Raw genomic sequence first — 22229 nt, forward strand, 5'->3', positions numbered from 1 at the left:
ATTGAGTGGTAGCCTATTTAAGTTTGAATGTGGAGTTATTTAAGGAGGATCTGTTGGCCTAGTTGGACAGCAGAGGAGATGTATAATAGCTGTGGAGAGATATATAGTATGAACACACAAAGATCTACGGATTTTTCAATAACGTCTTATGAATACACAGCTACATTCTTGATTTATTTACTTTGACTAAGATCTAGATCACACTGCCCACTCACTGCAGGAACATTAGGCCAGAGGGCTGTTCTCCAGTGGTACTGCTGGAAGTAAACAGTGCAGTCTTGCAAGCAAGAATGAGCAATAAAGCACTGAGAGGAGATTCAGTTGAACAGTTTGGACCTTTACACTTCCAGCACCTTAAAAAACGTCCACTTCACAGTTCAGCTTCCACTCTGCAGTAGATAAATCTGAAAATGAGAAAGAACTGCTTCTCGTCTTTGTTCTCTTTAGTCTCATACCGCTCTGAACGTACAAATGACCCCTTGGAAACCGCAAATGTAGGCCACAGTTTGAGATCGGTAATGCCCATCCCAATCAGTTGTTCTGTGATTGTTCTGTGTTCTTGGCCCACAGACAGTTTGACAGCCAAGCTAGTGATGTCAGTGCAGCTTGTTCCTTGTTCTCCATCCTGAAACTCTGGATTAGACTGCTAAATAAGGGCCAATGTCGTGACCTTTTGTTCTAGAGTGTTCTCTCCCATCGTTTCACCCACTCGACCACACACACACCACACAGAGGCACACTTGTGTATCATCACTGGGACTTGATGTCTAAAAGCACTGCATCTTCTGTTTTTAAACATTAATTTGATAAGTTAGCCCGATTAAAGATTTCCACAGCCCTAAATGGGGGTGGGGCGGGGGGTTATAACTGTTTAACCAACCCAATGAATGACCAAGCAAGGTCATCTTGACAGGGGGATTTAACCTCTCTTATCCTCTAATATTGTTACAACCCCTCAAATGCTTTCTGATAACTTACTCAGCACATTGTTGACCATATTCATAACTCCATTTATACCATTTGAATGAACACATCTAGCCCAGGGGGAAGTTATACAATCAAGATTCATTGTTCATGATGTCAACCGCTAATGTGGATACACAGGGGCTTTTGTATTTAAAGCTTATCCACACCAATTTTTCCATGTCACTGACCAGCAGCCTGGATAGAATATGCTTCTGTTAAATCTTTAATCCCAGTTCATGTTCATTGAATTCAATATTAATTTTTCGTGCAAAGAATTTTTCATGAGTTTTGCATAATTTTAATTAGGGCTGCTCGATTATGGCAAAAATGATAATCACGATTATTTTCACTGAAATTGAGATCACGATTATTTGACGATATTTATTTAACCCTTTAAGACCTACTATAGAACCAAGTCCACCAGAGCTTATATTATTTTTTTGACATGCTGTAGTGCCATTTGTGGGAGCATTTCAAGTTGCTATACATCAATACAACTGTTATAGCCCATATTTTAATAATATGTATGCATTAAGTGCATAGTAATTACATAAATTGCAAAAAAGTGCAATAAACTACAAAAAAAAATTGAAAATCGCTTTTGTTTTGTTTACATATATTTCTACTTGGAGAAATTTAAGAGGCTTATCCCTCAAAACTTTAAATACAATAAAGTTGCAAAAAATAGTTTCCCACCACAGGAAATTTATTTTGAGTGTCTTCGTAGTTTTATTTTGGAGATACAGCAATTTTTATATACTGCAGGAAAAACAAAAAACAATCCTATGATGCAAATTTGCAAAGAAAACAGCATGTGCATCATTTCACTGTGGGAAGTGTTACGAACAGCTGATAGGAACGGCGAAGCGTGTTTCTGGAATATTATGTTTTTGTTCCTGCAAGCGCTTTTTATGCAATTTTTGCAAAGCTATATGTGGAAGGAAACCGTGACCGAGGACAAGCTGATGGCATCAGATGTAAGTACAACTCCTCCGGTTTCATATGCAAAACAAATTATTGCGCTAGCTTACACGGTTCAGGTTCTACAGGGATTTAAAAATAGTTACGCAAAACGGAGCGTGCTGCTCTGACCGGCTTTAAAGGGTTAACAATAACTTTAAAAAAATAATATAAAATAGTGTGCAACACCACTGAAGTTTTTTTTTTTAAACTCTCTTTTCAACCAACGGCAGTCACTCTCCAAATAACTTCTGCTTAGCTTTCCGAGCTTCCCTCGGGTCCTCTTAATCAGCGGTCTCCAACCTTTTTTGCGCCACGGACCAGTTTATGCCCGACAATATTTTCACGGACCGGCCTTTAAGGTGTCGCGGATAAATGAGGGAGGGGCTAATAATCGGCTCAGTCATTTTTAATGATCGTTGAAAGCCCAGATCGTAATCGTGATTAAAATTCGATTAATTGAGCAGCCCTAATTTTAATGTTTAACCCGTCTTTCTGTGATTTCCTGCTGTGTGTGTTTGTATCTGTTTGTGGCAATCACATAATCTGAAATTATTTTACACTCAAAATATTCTGATTTGGATTATAACATCAGGAAGGTGTTTACTAAATGACAGTTTCTATATTTATTGTTTCAGCTCTCTGGTTGATAATTATGTGTATGTCCGGGTCAGCGGAGAACGTTTTAATGAAAAGCAGCTGAAAGAAGCAAGCCTGGAAAGTTGGGTTCTTATATATAAATGTCTAAGATAAGAGATGAATTTTCTGCATTCATATATAAACATCCAAAACTGGAGTTTTAATAAATCAAAACAATATTTCCCGATGGTAGCATGGTTTCCATCCATTCTCTTCCACGTATCCAATTCAGGGTCGCTTCTAGAAAAGTCCAAGTATGATTGTGATGTGATGTAAAGGCAGAAATGAACAGAGTCCTCTCTTAACATCACCATGAGCTGAGCTGCTGCTTATTTTTCCAGCTCCTGTGAAACATTAGCATCACTTGTATTTTTTATGTGTTAATAGCAAAGGATGGTCAGGAGATTAATAATTGTCTGTCAGGCTTCCATATAATTTAATCAGTATTTCACACACCTACACGTAAAGATAAGCTGAGCTACGGGGTGATAATTAACTGCATGCTGGGATAAAGGATATTTTCACTTCTCAATTGAAGCTCTGTCATAAAAACTGAGACTGAAGCTGTTTAAAAGTCTACGTTCTGCACTTGGTCTCACTTAGACACACACACGCTCTCTTACTTCAGGGAATCTTGTGAGTCATCCTCCTAGGTCTGCACATGTGACGATGCAAGAATTTCCCAACAGCCAATCAGGGCTTTTTTTAACAGAGGTGTTTCCATAGTGACAGTACAGTGACAGCAGCAGATGCTGAGAAGACCAAAGGAGAGAGGCACAGGAAAGGGCAAACAGGGTGATGTTGTTTCCTCATGACAGTGAATCTGATTTAACCTTTTAGTCCACGTTCCTTTCTGGGTTTTTGTAGTTGAGGTCAAACTTGTGTCTAATGCAATGTGAGCATAAGGTGTAGCCTGAAGACATAGCTGATGATTTTACACAGGAAAAAATATCTGTTTATAAAAGTCATGTTTTACTAAATCAACAAAAGAAATCCTTGAGCTGGAGCATAAAGTACAGCTTGTTCACATGCTGTCACCTACCAGAATGATGATGAGTTATTTCTGTCAACATATTTATTCCCCCTCCCACCTTCTCTCCTACATCCATCTCCTTCCCGTCTCCCTTTCTTTCTTTTTACTGGCAGATTCATTATCACTCTTCTTCTTTCCCTTCGGCTCGCTCGCTTGACCTTTTCCTCATCGTATTCACACCTTCTTACATGATCTTAGCCTTAAAACCGGAGCTGCGGCAAAAGAAACTCAATAGTTTGTTGTCGAGTTTAGGTTGCACTAGAAACACGCAGCATCAGCTCGTCTTTTTCCATCACCCTGTTTCCTTCTCTGTAAAAGCTTTGAATATGTGGCTCGTGCAGGCCAATCAAAGGATTTTCCTGCACCTACAATAGGACATGTGCTCTCTGTGAGTCAAAGGAAAAACAAGACGGTGATTTTTCCTTCTGGTGTGTGTGTTGCGTGTTCAGTTTTTCACAGAGTTTGTGTGATATGGTTGAGTTAACATCCAGAAACCTCCGCAATTAAATAAAATGTCTTCTGGTGGTTATTTTTCTATATTAATAATCAATTTTTGACCCATTTCTGTGACCTTTCTATATTTGCAGAGTACACAGACCCACACGTATCATACATGTCAACTATGTGCTCAGTGTGTTTACAGCTGTGGATGCAGTCTGACATTTAAAAAAGGTTGAGTATCTGCCATTTAGAAGAAAAATGCATTCACTTGTTAATTTTTAATTTATTTTATATCAAACAGCAAAGCTCCATGTGCTGCATACCTTGTGGTCTGGTTTCTCCTTATTACAGTCTTGGAATGTGACTATCATGCATCGGGACATTGCTACGTCAACGAGAAAATGATACATCCTCAAGCCCGAATTTAAACCCTCGTTCCCGTCCTTCTCCCTCCTTCTCGTTTCTCTTGTCCACTCATCGCCCCCTCCATCTGTCCGTCAAAGAAATGTTTTTTCCCTCCCTCCTGAAGACTACATCTGTGCTGTCAATGTGTTACTCATTAGCGTCGTCTATATTTGGATATCTAATTGAACAAACGGTAACATCTTGGTTCTGCCTTGCAAACACAGAGTATATACAGCTTTATATGAAATGATTTTATCTCTGCAATCACTGGAAGTCCCTGAAAAATAAAAATATAGGATATGTTCACATGCTATTCTTATAACTGTAAACCTAACAGTGAAGTTGGCCGTCTTCATTGGACTCCATCGTGAGGCTGGTTAATGTCAGCGTGTATATTTCCACTCAGCATGAGATACAGATAAATAAAGTTTCACGTTACTACCCGAAATCTTTATTGCAAAATAAACATGCATCGCATTACCCTTTAAGAAACCGCTTTGATAAACATTTCTGGATTATGCTACACCCGCAGTACAGGTGGTTACCTGTGCTGTAACCTTTGTTGTTCCGTAATGTAATCCTGTTTTTAAATCTAATTGTTTTAGTGCTTGTAGTGCTCCTCATTTACATCCTTTTATATTTCTGTCTGCAGATCACAGAGCTGTTGGATGATGAGAAGTGTGAGGCAGAATGTGAAGAGCTGCCTCAGGACGGGGAGGACGGCCCTGCCTCAGATTCACCGCAACGCACGCACACCGATGACAACCCCGCAGTCAGGTACGGTCACACATCTCTGTCTTTGTTATTAGATCACATGATGTGTCAGAGTCATATTAGGCAGAGGATATGACATGTGATAAAGGGCATGACATGTCTTGGATTAAAAACCAAGACGTTCCAGTTCTGTGTTATTTTTCGACAGCCCTTCAGGCCAACTAGCAATGTGGTCACTTTATCAGCTGCTCGTCTCAGTCTGATTAAGAGAGATTTTGTTTGGTCTGTAATGGACTCTCAGTGTAGGAACAATAGCTCATTCACTCATCGAGTTATTTCATTTTATGATGCCCTAGAAACAGTGATTTTTAAAAAGACAAATATTTTAATCCCAAGGCGCACCAAAAGACAAGCCAAACTTTCAAGGCACACCTGCATGCCTACATGTGGAAAATAGCTTCTTTCATGTGAAATATCAGTTCCTCTTTTATTTATATATTAGCAGAAATGGGCATCTTTTACAGCACATCTTGTTTGTGCTGTGGTCCCATTTTAGCCCACTGTGAACATATTTAACTGTGTTATAGTATAAAAGGTCAGCAATGACAGCAGGGATCAAGTTGGAGTATGAGTGTGTGTATCTTTGGTATTAGCAGTTAATTTTTTGTTTGTGGTTCAATACAAAATGTTTTCCGTGACTGTGTTTATATTTATGTGAGCTTTATTAGAGGAAGATTTAAGGTTGCAGCTATTGTACCACAGTGCACAGACTGCCAGTGAAAACAAAGGGGGGATTACATGCAGTAAATTCTTTAAATTAAACAATGCACATCAGATGGTTTTGATCCTGAAGTCACATGGGATTGATTTTAGTTGGTATTAAATCTCGGTTAGCCGTGGCTAGCCTGCAGCCATCATCCCTTTGACCTCGACTAACCTCTTGTCTGGTCTGGGGGGGATTACTGTGGTATTTGTAGACCATGGAGCATCCAGGGTACTCCGCAGAGCCATTTCAATAATGCACAGATTTAGAGATTGTTTTTTTTTTCTTTTTTTTTTAAATTCCTAGTCCTATTTAGTCCTCTCGAGTCTGGTTATGTGAAAAAAAAAATATTTTTGTGTTTTCAGAGTTGACATTTTCATAGGCTTGTTAAATTAAATGCATAAATGTTTAGAATTTGAGCATTAAGGATGGTACTGGTTATGATTGGATGGTAGGGCTGAACGATTATGGAAAATAATCTAATTGCGATTTTTTGCCCCAATATTGCGATTGCGATGCGATATGCGATTATTTTTTAAGGTCTTTGTCTTCTGTATTATTAAACAAAGACAAGCAATACATCATATAGTATGGCCAATACTATATTACATTAATTTTAAACTGTTCTTTCCTGGAAGACAGACCTCTGTTATGATGACATGAGGTGATGCATGAATTGATGACTGACATTTTTATTTAACTTCTTCAATCACAACAGTATATTTGAACATACACAATAGTTTATTTTTAGCTTACAAACATCTGAGCATAAAGTGCTGACAAGGAACCCTGGTGTAAACATTAAAATGAAAGTCAGTACAATGTGCAGATTGCAGAAATATACATAAACAAAATCAGTGGCTTTACCACACTCAGTTTTTCGACATCTGTGAACTACTAGACAGTCATTCAATTAAAAAATAATATTAAATAAATAAAACTAATAAATAAAAAATACACACATCTTACTGATCTCTGCAGTCAGTAACATTACACATAAAGTGCAAACATAATAGCAATTGTATAAACACACACACAAACACGCCTTTAAAGTTTAAAGGCGTGAAATTGGACGGTCTAGCCTTCTGATTAGCGTCACCGCTGTCTCGGTGGAGTTTAATAAACTCGGCCGTCTGCTTCTTGCTATCTAAAATATAACCAGACACTGGTGTAAATTCTCGACTGTCTCATACTTCTGTTTAATAAGTTTTCTGTTTGACGTTTAGTCAGCTGTGTGAAAACCAAGGAGGAACCCACCCGGGGGATTAATAAAGTTTTATTTTATCTAATCTAATAACTTTAATCTCAGCCAAACCGATTTACTCACGAACAAACAAAACACTGAAAAAAGCCCAACAATAACATTTTTAGGTTGTCTAAGTGACTTATATATTACGTTTAACCCGAGCAGCGAAACTCCGCGGTGATCTGAAAATGATGTGCCGGGACTTGTGCCGTTCTCGGCCGCATCAGTAACCCTCGAGCTCCCGGCTAGCTGTCGAGCTGGTGGGTAGCAGACGCCCCTGAAAACGTCGAAGCACTTTTGCAAATATGGGATATCTTGATAAACCGAGCAGATATTTGATGTTTACACAACTACTTTCTCGCCTGAAAATATGTTAAAAGTTTATTTTGTGACCCTGAAAGATTAGTATGAGTAATTTTAAAACTTAGTAGCGGCCGCCATTGCTGGAAACTGGAGTTTGGCTGGGCCGCGCTATGAATTCTGGGATATGGTAGTAATTTGGACAGCCTTATAATCGCAGTATAATCGCAGCCTTTGCGGTTAGAAAATTGCACTTGATCATGTCGCGATATTATCGCAAATGCGATATATCGTTCAGCCCTATTGGATGGGTTTGTTTTTTGTTTTCTACGATTATAATCACCACGTTTTTGGAAGCAAGCTGGAAACACTTACAGTCGAGTCTATTAATTTAACCCACGTGCTTGATCCAGAGCCAGTCCTGACCTCTCTGGGGCCTTAGCAAAGTTCTGCCAAAGGATCTTCCTGACAGATCCATGAGCCATTTTAACTATTTATCATTGCCACATAATTACACCAGTGATCCCACTACAAACCTAACTCCCTAAACCATTTAAGGATAAGCACTGCTAGGTAGAACACAACGAGATGTGGACGATAAACAGTGTCGTTTCTATAGAACTACATGAAGTTTTAACATCAGATTTGGAGACTTGTCTAATTTTCTGTTAAAATACACAGAAATGTTTTTGTTGAAAATCAGGTTGGGCTGTTTTTTTGTCCTCAAACCTTTTTTTGAGTTGAGCTTGCTGTTCCATATATGTATATGCCATATGCTTTGACAAGGCTCCAAAAAGGTAAGTTCCCATCTAGTGATTCAGCGTTAACGGTGGCTCAGTTGTTTGTCTAGACTTGACAGACAGGGAAGGCTGTCCTCTGTGGCTGTTGCTGTGCCCTCTTAATAGACTCTGACAGCCAACACACACACACACCTTAGATTCCAACAGCCTCTACTCATTTCAGATCTATATATATATTCCCTGGAATTTCTCTTCTGATCTCTCTTCTTACCCCATCACTACTTCCCTCCCTCTCTGCCCTTGCTTATGTTCTCTCTCCATGTGTGGAAAGTATTTTTCATGGGATCACTGAAATACCCTGGCAACATGAGAAGCATCACCCTTAGAAAGCACGTCTATGGCTAAAGGCGGGAGGAGAGCGATGGATTAATGGAGGGAATGGAGATTCAGGCAGCTAAAAGCGCCACAGTGAGATAAGAACTGGAAAATGTCCCTACTTGTGAACGATTTATTGATTTTCAATCTAAGTGATAATGCAATACTAGACCTCAGGAGGAAAAATGTCAGCCTGACAGTAGATTTTAAAAAGATTAGCAAACGTTTGTCTTCAATTTTACCTTTGAAGACAAGTTGGCCTCAATTTTTTACTTTTTAGAGCGTCGTACCAGTCTAGCGTGACTGACCTGTGTAGCTCTTCGTGAAGCAGATTACATCTGTGTACATAAAAATCACGCGTGAGATTATTTTGTGTGACTGTGGAAATGATTCGTATATCTCACTGGGACACCATACCAGGCTGGAGAGCCTTGTTCTGTCCATTTGTGCCAACAATTTTCATGTGCACGCACACATATATGTCTGACCTCGTCCCTTCTGGGTCACCTACACTGGCTTTGACCAAACTGTCAATGGTCACAACAATTTGGATATTAATAATCATGAAACTGATCTGTGTTGGTCTAGTCCTAGTTTTGGGCAATGTGCAAAGGAACTGTTTATATGTTTGGGAAACCTGCAGTGAGCTGAGACTGAAGAAGTCACTTGGATGAGTGATGAACTGTTTCTCCAACTGAAAACCCATCGTTCAGATGAACAGAATCAGCTTTTGGGGATTTCCTTACCTGGATGATTGAGCATGCATCGAGACAAACAGTCACTTACTTTTTTACCTGTGTGAATTGGATGTTGAAAGCTTGGTTGTGTATTCTGTATCGTTTTATGCCATATTGCACTGGTCCAAAATGATCTCCAAACTGACCGCTGGAGTCCTTATCAGGTGTAATTCATAGCCACTGTTTTGGATTAACAGGCACAAATTGTACCACAGTCCCCTTACAATTCTTCCCTCGAGTTTGCACAGTGTAAAAGGGCCTTTAAACTCTCTGCACATGAGGAACAGAAAGAGACAGAAACCATGGTTAGTTTTATATCCTCATCCAGAGCTGAAAGCTTGTGATAGCACGATCTATCACAAATGCTGAAAGAATCACATCATGTATAAAAAGGAGAGAAAATGTCCCAATTCAAACCACCCTGTCTTGTTTTTCAAAAGCGAAAAAAATAATTGCGGATTTTTGTGTTCAAATCCAACACATAATTAGCTCTGCTTCCCAGGGCTTTGCTGCTTCCTGGTACAAATTGATAAGGTAAACCTGTTCTGGGCTGTCTCTGCTCTGCAGTCTGCTTCCAGAAATTTTATAAATAACAACCCTTCAGTAAGTATTGACATGTGTTGATGCTGTTCTCCGTTAGGTTTTCCTTACTTGCACCCTGCCCATGCTTAAGGTAACCATTACTCGAATATGTTGGCTATAAGATCTCTGCGTGACCTGTACATGGACTGTATATGGATAGGTCATGTTTGCTTTATTTTCAAAAGCTGACACCAAAAGAAAAAAGGTAGATATGCACACAGACCAAGTTGTTTTTAGATTCTTTTCTTTCTTTAGCACTTTTAAATTGTGATGTATGTTTCTATAGCAAAAGGAGTGTAATGCACACAGGAAGTGAGGGATCAGTACATAATCAAAACATTTAAAAGGATACACAGAACTAGTCAACACTGTCATAGTGTGTTTTCTTCAGCACGAGAGGATTACTCTAACAAAGAGGTCTGGAACATGGAGGGGGCTGGATCAGCAGGTCAAGGCAGTGGGAAAGTAATAGGAGACATAAAAAAAATGTACAACGCAATCAAATAGAGCTAAACAAAACTGTCATTGCAGTTAATTTAATGACAGAAAGCTGTTGCACAGCTGTCGTCAGCTCCACTCTCCATGCATCTATATCACTGTGACACTCATGGAACAGAGATTAGAGTGAGCTGGAAACGATAACACAAGCCTTCAGCTTGAAACACCTAAAGGAGAAAACACACAGCCACAGCAGCACTGCAACATGGCATATGATGTGCATCAAGTGACACGAACAACGGCCAAGTGTGACTCGGACCACGTTAAATAACCTGTCTGTGAGGGACAACAAAATCCCATGTGCATCCACCATTTGAACTTTGATTTCTTAGTTGTAGAGCCAGTCTGCAGAGCCACACCTTACCAAGTTTATAAGTGTAGGTGAAGGGTTATTGCAGTTGTGTGAAATGTCACGCACATCATTGTGTGACTAGTCACAGCAGGGTTTCTAATTATACATAGAAAACATTAGAAGCTGCTGTTTTGACACATGCCATTCAGCAGCAGTGTGTTTCTGGCTTTAATTATATGTTTCTATATCACTGCATTAAGTTGATGGGACTGGTTTCTTATGGCTTGGTGAATTGTTGTCAGTACAACCCAGTGAACCCATTAATAATGTTCAAACAGGTCTCCTGGTCCTTTCGCCCTTTGTTTCTAGACTGTGGCCTTGGCAGTAGCTTCGGGCACAGTGTGTAAAATGATATACCAGCTGACCCAGATTGTACCGCTCATTGACGTGCTATCAGTGCTCATCCACAGTTCGGGGACAGCTGTTCTATCTTTCCAAAGAGTGCTCACGTTTCTAAATCACAATAGATAAAACAGTTATTCTGATTGGCTCTGAAGCCTCTTTGTCAACATGCTGCCCCTGTTGTGTCTGTATGTTATAAATAGAAGATAAAGTTTTAGTTTAGGCGTCACCAAAGTCAGCGGTAATACCAGGCAGGCTGAAAGTCAAAGTAGTGTTAATGATTCATGAAGAACGCTTCATAACATTTACACATTCTCCTCGTCTGTTTCTTCCCTTGAGAGATTCCTGGAACGTTGTGTGTAGACAGGTGTATCCCACATGGAAATAACAGAATCTAAAGTTGGGTCCTTTAGGAAGTTTGGAACTAGCAGGATTTGTACACCACTGAGCGGATTTGGTGTATTGCACATTTCTTATCTATGATGGTCATGAAAAAGTTTTTTAAATTTTTGTAGTCTGTCAATAATCTGCAAGTCAATGGTCTTCAAATTGACGGCGGTTAGAGTTATATATAATAATACCCAGTCGTCAAGTTTAAAGTGAAGTTTTTAAAGAATTTATCCAAACTGTAATCATTGAAGTTGTGCTAACTAATTGAAGGATCAGTTGAATCATAAGCACAGAACACAAAGTGTCAATACAGATCTAATATGTCGAAACTTCCTTTTAAAAAATCATACAGAAAACAAAAATTTGGATCAAACTTCTCCTAGTTGCTGTATGTGAGGGTTAAATTTTGCTTGTGCAACTGTAAAATCATCAACTTTTAACTTTCACTGTTCTTTATGGAAACTTCCAGAAGCTTCACCTTACAGTTTGTCCAGAACAGAAGAACGGAGGCACACTGTCTGATATAAACACACTGTGTTCATAGTCACACTGAAGCTCCCAAATGGAAAATGCTTATTTTTTAAGTGTAGTTACTTTTGTAGGTACGTTTTGCTTAAACAGACAAAATCAGTATTTGGTTTTCTTTTTTGTAAAATATGTACCTAGTCTTGTATTTAGTATTTAGTATTGCCTTTTACCCAGCAGCTGTTTGCTCAGGATGATTCATGATTTTTGTCTTTCTGCTGAGGTCATGCTTAGTGAGCGCTGTGCCTCTAAATCTCAGGGGCTATAATGGTTTTAGTCTATTGTTTTCCTTCTCCGCTCTTACTACGAGACTCGAAAGTTCTCTAAAACTTCAATATACATCTTTTAAAAAAGCTTAATAACTTAATATATACAACCATGGTAATTATAGATAACAAAAATATTAACAAAATAAGGAAAAAACACATTTTAGTTAACTGAACTAAAAAATAGACTAAAAGAAAGAAAACTAAAACCGATAAAGCCATCCAGGAAAATTCTTAGATTTTTGACTTTGTCAGTTTAGTTTGGCTGATCGGCGAGTGGATATTTTTGTCTTTATTACTTCTCTTTTGAGGGAACCCACAGAAGTTTCTTTAGGATTTCTGATCGAAGCGGTTCCCATTCAGTTTTACTTGCTTTGTCTGAGTCATGATTATCAGGGATATTTGTAGGCAATGAATCAGCACACTGATAGGAGTCTTCACCTTTAGTCCATTTGTGTCATACTTGTTCTCTCTTTTGTTCCTTTTTAACTCTTCCTTCTTTGACTGGTATAAATATTTTGGCCTCTTTGTTCCTTCACACCCTTTTTCTTTCTTACACTGTTTCTGTGCCTTTTTAGTCTGTATTTTCTAAATGTTTTAATTCTTCTCTTTTGGAAAAAGCTCATACAGGGTGTTTTAAAAGACACAGGCATCTGTTAGTTTGTGTGCATCTTGTCTGTGCGTGCGCGCCATTACACAGCCCACGGGGCTGACTGTAAACTGCTGAGTTCATACTCGGCACTGAGTGGACAAAAAAAATCAACCCTCTTCCCAGTTTCTGCCGTAAGATTGGCCCACATAGCTTTCCCTCCCTCTTCCCTCTTTACAATTGGGTCTCAAATTCAGCCCCTCCCATCCCATTGGTCCTCCTGGGGTTGTTGCCTGGTTACATCAGAAGCTCATATATTTGAGCAGAGCTCTGGATATTTACTGCAGCACTTTTGGAGACAGAGTGCAGAGTGAGGCAACCTCACTCACTCACACACACACACACACATCCACACTTGTTCATAAATTCAAGACACACACCGTTTTAGAGGACGCTACAGCATGCACCCTGCTGACACCGTGGCTCTGTTGCTAGACCTGCTTGTACTGACACTGACACCTCAAAGTGCTCAATTGGGATAACCTCTGAATACAAGGTTGATCTACAGACCTGCCAGGTACTCGAAGAAGGAAGGAAAAACTGAGGGTTCAGGAAGAACAAGCTTAACAGCTGGATACTGCTGCTACAGGAGATGTGTCAATTGGTTAACAGGCAAAAAGAAGAGAAACACAGAGATCGTGCAGAGTTTGGCTAAAAGTCAAGCTCGCTTCTCACACTGGACTTCAATAACCTACAGGTTGGCTTGCTGAGTACAGTGGAAAGACAAGAAAGAAGATACTCAACAGAGAAACTGACAGAAACTGAACCGCCTACCGGCTTGATCCAGTGGCATAAAAACCCCAAAGCTAAACAAAAAGAGTAGATCACAGTGAGAGGAAACACAGCTGGGAAAATGAGAATGGCCTGTGACATTCTGCTGCAGAGGTAAACATCAGGGGTTATGTAACTCCTGTAGTCTGACTGGAATGAAAGATTTCATGGATGAATAGATGGATGAAGGAGAAAGCAAATATGTGGTTGGATGATTGATGAAGTGAATAAAGAGAAGAGGTGGGGAAAAGTGGATCGTTGTGGATTGTTTGAGGGAAAATGACTGTAAGAAGCAGCAGGAAGAATAGTTGAAGTTTTGATTTAGGTATGAATTGGTGGAAATGTTAGGAATTTAAAACATCATTGTACATGGAAAACTGGAGGGGAAGGAAGATAGTTTGTGCTTGTTGCTCAGTCTTTATTTACCAGAGAGAAGAAAGAGGAGCTGTATAGGAGTCCAGAGGAAGTATATACTTGACAGCAGATTTTTTTAAGTTATGTAATCTGAATATAAATGACACAAGAGTGCATGATGACAGTGTGTCAGCACTTTTTGCACCATAGAAGGAAAGAAAAGGCAAGTTAGTAGGGAGTAATTAGGCGTGTGGAAGTTTATCGACAGAAATTTTGCTAACTGATTAACGTAAAACAAGTCTTGATGTGCCAAATGCCAAACCCCTGTTTCCTTCTGCTCAGATGTAAGGATTTTGATGCCGTTCAGCTAATGATTAGCAATTAGAAGATGTGACCTTGAGCTTTTTCTTTTTAATGCTGTTACCTCACATTTTACAAGCAAATCTATTTAGCAAGAAAATAATCATTGATTCATTTTTGGCTTTTTCTGACATGGAAAAGAATGTGAATTAAACCATCAATATGGAAAAATATATATAATGCATAGTTAGATGTAAAATAATCAAAACAGTGAGGGTATCTGTAAATGTGCAAGCTCTTAACAATGTTGCATCAGTTCCTCGTGACTGGTGAATGGTGGAATGAGGAGGATTTGTTGGGCCAACTTAACCAAAATCAAATCAGTATTCTCTGATGGCCAAACTGCTGCGGGACAATTAAGAGAAAATGAATGAATCTGAGCTGCGCAAAGCAAATGATGGAAGGAAACAAATGAGCATCATGGAGGCAGTGAAACAAACAGATGTTACATCTTTGACCTGGTCTGTGTTTAGGTTGCGATCTGAATACAAACATCTGTGACGGATTTTTGGCGCTTCCACGAAGGACTATAAATGTTTACAGTTTCAGACGCAGCCAGGAGAGCTGTTTATGAGATGTAAGATGATGCTTATGAAGAAGAGTGGGCAAGTGAGTGTGTGTTTCAGGTTGTGCTAAGGAAGGAAAGGCTTATGCAGGCAAGGTGTATTTATGTCCGAAGTGGGTAACGAGCTTAAGCAGTGAGCTATGTTTTGTTGAACATGCTGGTTTATATATATATATATATATATATATATATATATATATATATATATATATATATATATGTATGTATGTGTGTGTGTGCGGGGGCTGCTGCAGTCACTATTACCTCCCAGCCAGAGCAGAGCCGAGTCAGGTTTGCTGACAACAGCACATCTTTAAAATCATATCTCACCTCTAACTTACCTTACGCGCGCACACACTCGTATATTCTTGCCTTTGCATCAGAAGAACCATTGAAAATAATAAAAGTGGGTAATTGATTAGTTATTTTATTCTTTAGTGTCATCACTGATAATACAAAGTCCCTCTGCTCTACGTTGCAGTAACCCACAATCTTTTAGCTGTTTAGTCACCAGTCAGCTGACTTGATGGCGCTAATACACAGCACAGTGGTTCACCTCTGCAGTTCATGCTCTTATCTGTACAAAACTGATACCGGTGTCCTAAATTTGTGATACACACAGGGTACTGTAATGTTTTAGATTTCAGATAATTGCACAAACTCAAAATAGAGTCGAGTAAATACTGCACATTTCATCCACATTTCTCAATGATTTTATCTCCTAATACCTGAAGGTCACGCCCCGTGCTGCAAGTATAAAATGTGTGATTGCGAGATAATATTAAATCTTACAAGTTTTTCTCCATTACTGAAAGCCAATAGGAGATATTTTTTAAAACAGCTTTGTTGAATAATGATTGAATTACCTCAGCAGCACGCACAGCAGCAAATGGAAGGATAGCTTTCAACACAGATGGAAATAACAGTCGTGTTTAGACCGTGGCAGTGCTGACTGAGATAATCCTTTGGTGGTAAATCAGCAGTAAATATGTTATGAATGTATAAATATTGCTCTTCACAAATGGAAACCCATGTAATCCAACTGGAGAAAAATGGCCAAACGTACATGATAGTTTTATATTTATATTGATTTATTGATATTGATTTATATCAAGTTAAGAGCTGAGTTGTGATGATTACTATAACCAAGACTACAAAGTTTACACAAGAGTGCTAACTGTGGTGGTGTGTAAGTTGGACTGTGTCCACTGACCCTGCTGCGGGAGAGATGTTTCTAGCAGAGGGATCCAGGGAGGAGGCAGCAGATTAACCTGATGCGATCTGAGTGATTCTGGCAAGCATCCCTTTTACTCTGACGCGCTCGTCTCTGCACCTTTAAGACGTAGATAATAATGCAGTTAGTAAAATCAAAAAAATCAGTCATAATCTGTTTGAATAATACAAAGTTTAGTGGTCATCATATATGTAGAGACTAAATGTAAGTTGAACTATTTATACTTTGGTCACTAACAAAGGGTTTAGAGTATTAATGCCAACAAATAGCCGTAAAAGGTGTGGTTCCTTAAAATGTTATTAAGGGCTTATCTGTGTCTGCCGTCGAGGCTTTAGGAGCTGCTCTAATCCAACTACTTGAAGCAAAGCTGTGTGTGTGTGTGTGTGTGTGTGTGTGTGTGTGTGTGTGTGTGTGTGTGTGTGTGTGTGTGTGTGTGTGTTGACTCATTGTTAGGTCTCTGCAATACGAGCGCCTTCCTTTTTGTCTGTCCTGCCTTCACACTCACTCATGATCAAGGCTACATTCTCAGGAAGGGAATGTCGGATGTTTGCTGCCTTCATAGTCAGTAAGATGGAAAAAAAAAGAAGCAAAGCGGAAGAGAAAGGAGAGCTCAAGAGATGCAGTAATGAAACTAAAAAGGCTTTTTGGGGTTGAGTGAGCATGAATGAAAAGAAACAATAGAGTGATAAACAGAAGCAGATTTGATTTAAAACATAGCTAATGGAAGACAAACACCCCAGAGAAAGAAAAGAGAGGGAAAGTAGCAAGAAGGAGAAGAATAAAGAGAGGGCATTATGGTTTCCTATCTGCCATTAATAATTCAGTCATTATCGATCAACCTGAGCACTTCTTGTAGCGTTAAAAGTGCATGTGTGTGTGTGTGTGTGTGTGTGTGTGTGTGTGTGTGTGTGTGTGTGTGTGTGTGTGTGTGTGTGTGTGTGTGTGTGTGTGTGTGAGAGACAGACCCAGAACACACATACACATGAAAGGCTTGCATAACGTCAGCTGTTGTTTTTCTAATGAGTCGAGTTTGCCCCCTTGACTGACTGACACACACACACACACACACACACACACACACACACACAGCAGAAGGTCGTTCGCATTAAGTCCAAGAGCACCGACACGTCTTAGGTAGGTGTGTGTGTGTGTGTGTGTTATATAAATCCTGGCGTGCCTGTCAGTGGGTGTGTTTGTGAATCAAGTGATGAGACACATCACAGCCAACTTCTTGTTTCATGCCGTGTACACATGCACACGCACACACTTCCCTGCTTATGGAAGAACAAGTATGACATTACATACACAACTGTCTATCTGATCAGCAGGGTCAAGCAGAGCTCTGTAGCCTAAATAACAATCTGCCCACTCAGAGTGGCGCCACTGACTAAAACTGTGCGCGTGATACATTTGCTGAAATTGTCATTTCAGGGCATCTCAGACATCACTGTGCTAATTTTTACATGTTTTTCATTGATTTCACCTCTACTACCTCAGTGCTCGATCCCTGCTCTGTCTCACTAATGCACGTATAGAATACACAGACATACTCATTGTTAACAGCATTGCTAACATTCTTCTTCCCTGTTTTGACTCTTGCGGCTCGACACCCGCCTCCTCCAAGGTCAGTGCGGGACAGGAGTCGAGGAGTGCGTGATGTTCTAACCTTGTTGTGCTTTTCCTCTCTCTGGCTCTACAGCTCCCACCTCTCCCCTATATCCATCCTGCCTGCTGACTCTGCTGAGTAAGTCTCCACATATTCACACACACTCTCAATGGCATACTTAGACATAAACTCACGCTAACATACGCATTATATCACAACAACTTATCATAAACATCATAAGCTGTAATAAAATATGTACTCAATAATTCTTAATATTATATCCCGCAAAGGCATTTCATGTTAGAATATAATATTAATGAAACTGCAAATAATCAATAAGAGAAAGACAGAGCCATATTATATGTTAAGCGTGATGAGGCAGTCAAATAGCGTTTTCTCAAGAGGCGAATAAAATAATAGAAATCGAGATTGATGTGCAGCCGCTGCTGAGACAAGTGAGTTTTAAAAACTGTACAAGGTTTAGAGGAAGAGACGAGCAGGAAGGAGGAGAGCCGGCCTTGTGTTTTGATTAGGAAGCTAAAGTAAAGCGTTTTGCATGGCGTGGCACTTTGACGGTCTCAAGGACACGAACTGCAATCACATGACAGTCAGGCCGTCTCTTCGACGCTGCTCAGCATGGACGCAGAATACAATTATTTCTCTTTGTACAGCGCTTTAATGTGGGTTTACTTATTAGACTTAAACAATGAGGAATTAAACATAAAAGCTGGAATTCACTACCAGCAGTCAAAGGAGTTTAAATTGTCACATGTTCAGCTGCCCACCAATTTGACAGAAAATAGTAAAGATGGTTTTAAAAGAAGAAGAAACACATGATGATGGAGATGGGGAGACAGTTTTTTGCTGTGCAGATTTTAAAAAAGCAGTTTAATCTATTTTCATAACGCACATGCCAATAAAAAAAGTTTCCCTTAAATTTAAAAAGAGGGACCCTGCAGGTCCCACCGAGTTTCCCTGTTGGGAGGTAAAAATTTGGACGCTGTGTGAGTGTAAGTGCTTCTTTCTGTGTCTATGTAAGTAGGAAAGAGTGCAAGTGCATCATCTTTTACTGCTTATGTGTTTATTTCTGGAAGTGGCTGTTTGTGTGTGATGTGCAGTGTAGTTATTATTGTAGAGCTTCCTGGAGGTGGAGGCGAAGTTTGAGTGTATGTGTTCATATATTGACACCTACATTTCATTTATCTCAGCTCAGTAGCTTTATGAGTTTCTGCCTTAAATGGACATAGCAGAAAATCCCCTACAGCTATTTTTCCAGCATCAGGTACTCGATGTGTTAAATTCATGCGTATCTACAGTACCTGGGACAACTTGGTGTCACTGTCTGGACATTTACTTTGAGGATCAGCTTAAGGAGCAGAAGTTATATGATAGAAAAATAGAGGAAAAGTTGGAATAACACGTGATGAAAGCAGATGAAGTGAGTGAACAGTTGGTATGGGGGAGTTGGGTCTTTTCCCATTCAACTTAGGCTCTGCTGCCGTCCAAGCTGGAACAGTGACAAAACTCACAGACTGCATGAAGCCAGAGTAAATGAGGGAGGAATACATTATGATCAAACAAACATGGTCCAGTAATTGAAGCCAGATAGATGGAATCTCAGTAGAGCCGGTGGATCAGGCGTTGCATGTCGGTGCAGAAAAGGTCAGCGTGTGACTGCCGATGTTACCTTTTATAGGCTCTAACATCCCCTCTTTTTTTTCTCCCTGACTCCATATTAATCCTTTTAGACCAGGGCCGCACCATTGGCTTAATAAGGACTTGTTAAATAGCTCAGAAGGGGGAAAAAAGCACTGAGTGAAAATGATGAATATTATTCACTCTTAAACTTCAATAAATGTCTCTTATATGTACCTAATTACTATATAAAGATGAACATATAAATGCCATTTATCTGTTAATTGATCAGCAGAGGTTCCAGACACAGAGGTAGTGCTAAAAACAAACATCTTAATTAAATCTGGAAAAACAGCCCTCTAACCTCGTCAGTGTAACTGAACTAAGGATGTCATGTTGATGTCAACAGTTTTAGGCATTATGTGAGCGTTTTTAAAGCATGTATACTAATCACTAAAAAAAAACATGTTTAACTGAAGGATTAAAAAAATAGTGATGGTAGTGCTGTAATGTTGGGTAGTTGTTACTCTGCAAATCAGTTTTTATCTTTTTAGGTTTTTGATACATCGTGTCCTACTGCAGTTCAGAAATAAATACATACACAAGCCTAAATAGTGCGCATGATTCTGGCAGGTGGACGACAGATGGAACTTATCGGTCTCCAGCTTTGACTATTTGCAACATGGTTGAAGTATTTTGGTTTTGGTTATCAAAACAGTTGTTGACGTCACAGACTTTTTCTCTGCTCGATAGAAGTCAGAGAAACATGCCCAGCATCTTGGGTGTTTGGATTATTGCTGTGGCTCATTTTATGTGGATACTTCAGGTGGATAATGTTATTTTCAGGTTATCTATTTTTGTTTTTCTGTGGAGTTGTTGCACTGAATGAACAGGAAAAAAACATGGTCACTGGATCTCATGCAAATTAGTTATGTAAACCTTGGAAACTCTGCTTATCCTCTTTAAAGGTAGTCTGAACTCTTTGGACAGTGGTTAGTGTTAAACATCATTTTAACTTGTATTTCTGCTTTGTTTCCCAGTATTATTCAGCGGACCATCAGGGCTGCAGTGGAGCAGCACTTCTTTGATCTGAAAAACTCCATCGACCAAGACCTCAGCAGGTACGACAGCCAGGGGTGAGAGTGCAACACAGGCAGACCTGAAACCACAAAGTTTCTATGCACGCATGAATTAAATGTCTGTTGCACTTTGTAGTTGCACCTGTTGGTACAAACATGATTGCTCAGTGTTTTAAAGTGGCATCAGATGACTCTAAAGAAGCATTTCCAAGATAGCAAATCTCATGTACAAAGGCACAAAGCCAGCCAGATGGTTCACGTTACAGATAAACACATTTAGAGGTTACTTTAGCATTATGCTACTTTGCATAGCATTCCCCTGGATACAAGTTATGAATTTATATTTAAATAAGGGTACTTTCATTGCTTTATTAATCTTTCCATTGTGATATGTTAGGGAGAGTCCCAGTGAGCCTGCAGACCAGGGCTGTGATGGAGACGAGGAGCAACAAACTGACCCTGAAGACAGTGCCTGCGACACAGAAGGGGGAACCCCACTCACACAGCCTGAGCAGCACATCCAACAAAATCAGCGAGAAGCGCAGGTCAGTGGGGGGACGTCATGACGTGATAACCAGAAAGGGAATCTTTGTTTTAGTTGCGCGCGCTGCCTGTTACTGTAACATTGGCCGAACAGCAGCTCCCCTGTGTTCAAACAGAAAGTGACATCAGATGATAAGACACAAAAGAAAATCGTAGCAAGCTGCTGTGTGGGCTCAGAGCATGCTTCCCATAGCTAACCTCCTTCCCATCTCAGTGTGTCGCTTCATTCCAAGGCGAAATGTGTTTGATATTATCAGCACAGGCCCATCTTTGTTCTGCTCTGATCGCTACAATAGCTGGAAATTTACTGGGAAAGCGAGAAACAAGAGGGTTGTTTAACAAATGCAAACACGCAGACACATTTAGTCATAACTAAATGTTAATAAGGTCATTTTGTACTTGGAAAAAGTGCTGAGTAGCTTCTTTCTCAAGGTTTGGCGAACGCATTTGCCACTTTTTATACCTATCATATGCCAGGATGCTATATTAAAAAACAAGGAGCTACTTTCAAGGGCTTTGGAAATTCTTGACCTTGCTTTCTTCACATTTTGGTAAGAATAGATACGAACTGATAAAATTATTATCCAGATGATGATGCTTTGAGATGCATTATCTGTTTAACACATTCTGAAGAGTAGTAATGTTTCTCTTTATTTTCAATATCTAGTTTTAGGCAGACATACACGGCACATATTCTTTGTATTCCTGTGCACATCACATACATTTTTATTGAAGCTGTCTCATTGGAAATCAAAACCCTGTTACTAGTGCCCCCCATTCAGCCTTACTGGCTTTTATCCCAAGAACCATGTTAGCTTCCAGATGGAGGGGTGAGGAGGAGACAACATGGTAGGCAGGGAGATGAGAGCCACGGCTGGAGGAGAAGCTGTCACAGAAACAATAATCTTGATCCAAGTCCTTAAATAGATCAGCCAAGAGCCAAAGAATGACAGCTGCTCCACTGTACTACATCATCACAGACATGCATGTATTTACACTGGTTTTATGTTTAAAAAGTTGTATAGTTGTGCCATGTGCTATTAACAATGAGTTCAATATGTGTATGTCCACATAACATACACGCTGTCTTCTCATTTATGATGAGGACTTTTGTGTTCCTACAGAGTCGTCTGTATAGGTTCTCAGTCATTCAGGTGAT

At 39.6% G+C, this 22229-nt stretch overlaps 1 protein-coding gene across 7 annotated transcripts in view; it reads left to right on the forward strand.

Annotated features, from left to right (window-relative positions):
- The window catches only part of fam13b (family with sequence similarity 13 member B), a 66048-nt gene that overhangs the window by 30712 nt on the left and 13107 nt on the right, over window positions 1–22229 (forward strand). For 4 of the 7 annotated variants that reach the window (XM_086260288.1, XM_086260293.1, XM_086260320.1 and 1 more), the window contains exons 7-10: window positions 5097–5221; window positions 17907–17951; window positions 20489–20584; window positions 20925–21072. In XM_086260288.1, the coding sequence (XP_086116414.1) occupies window positions 5097–5221; window positions 17907–17951; window positions 20489–20584; window positions 20925–21072 (414 nt within the window). The remainder of the gene's footprint in view (window positions 1–5096; window positions 5222–17906; window positions 17952–20488; window positions 20585–20924; window positions 21073–22229) is intronic. The other 3 variants (XM_086260299.1, XM_086260306.1, XM_086260314.1) reach the window with 3 other exon arrangements.

This window comes from Aulonocara sp. 'chitande type north' Nkhata Bay, linkage group LG2 (genome assembly GCF_057382095.1).
Source record: "Aulonocara sp. 'chitande type north' Nkhata Bay isolate Kocher_YH1m ecotype deep benthic linkage group LG2, A_spYH_male_GT1.1, whole genome shotgun sequence".
Taxonomy (NCBI): domain Eukaryota; kingdom Metazoa; phylum Chordata; class Actinopteri; order Cichliformes; family Cichlidae; genus Aulonocara; species Aulonocara sp. 'chitande type north' Nkhata Bay.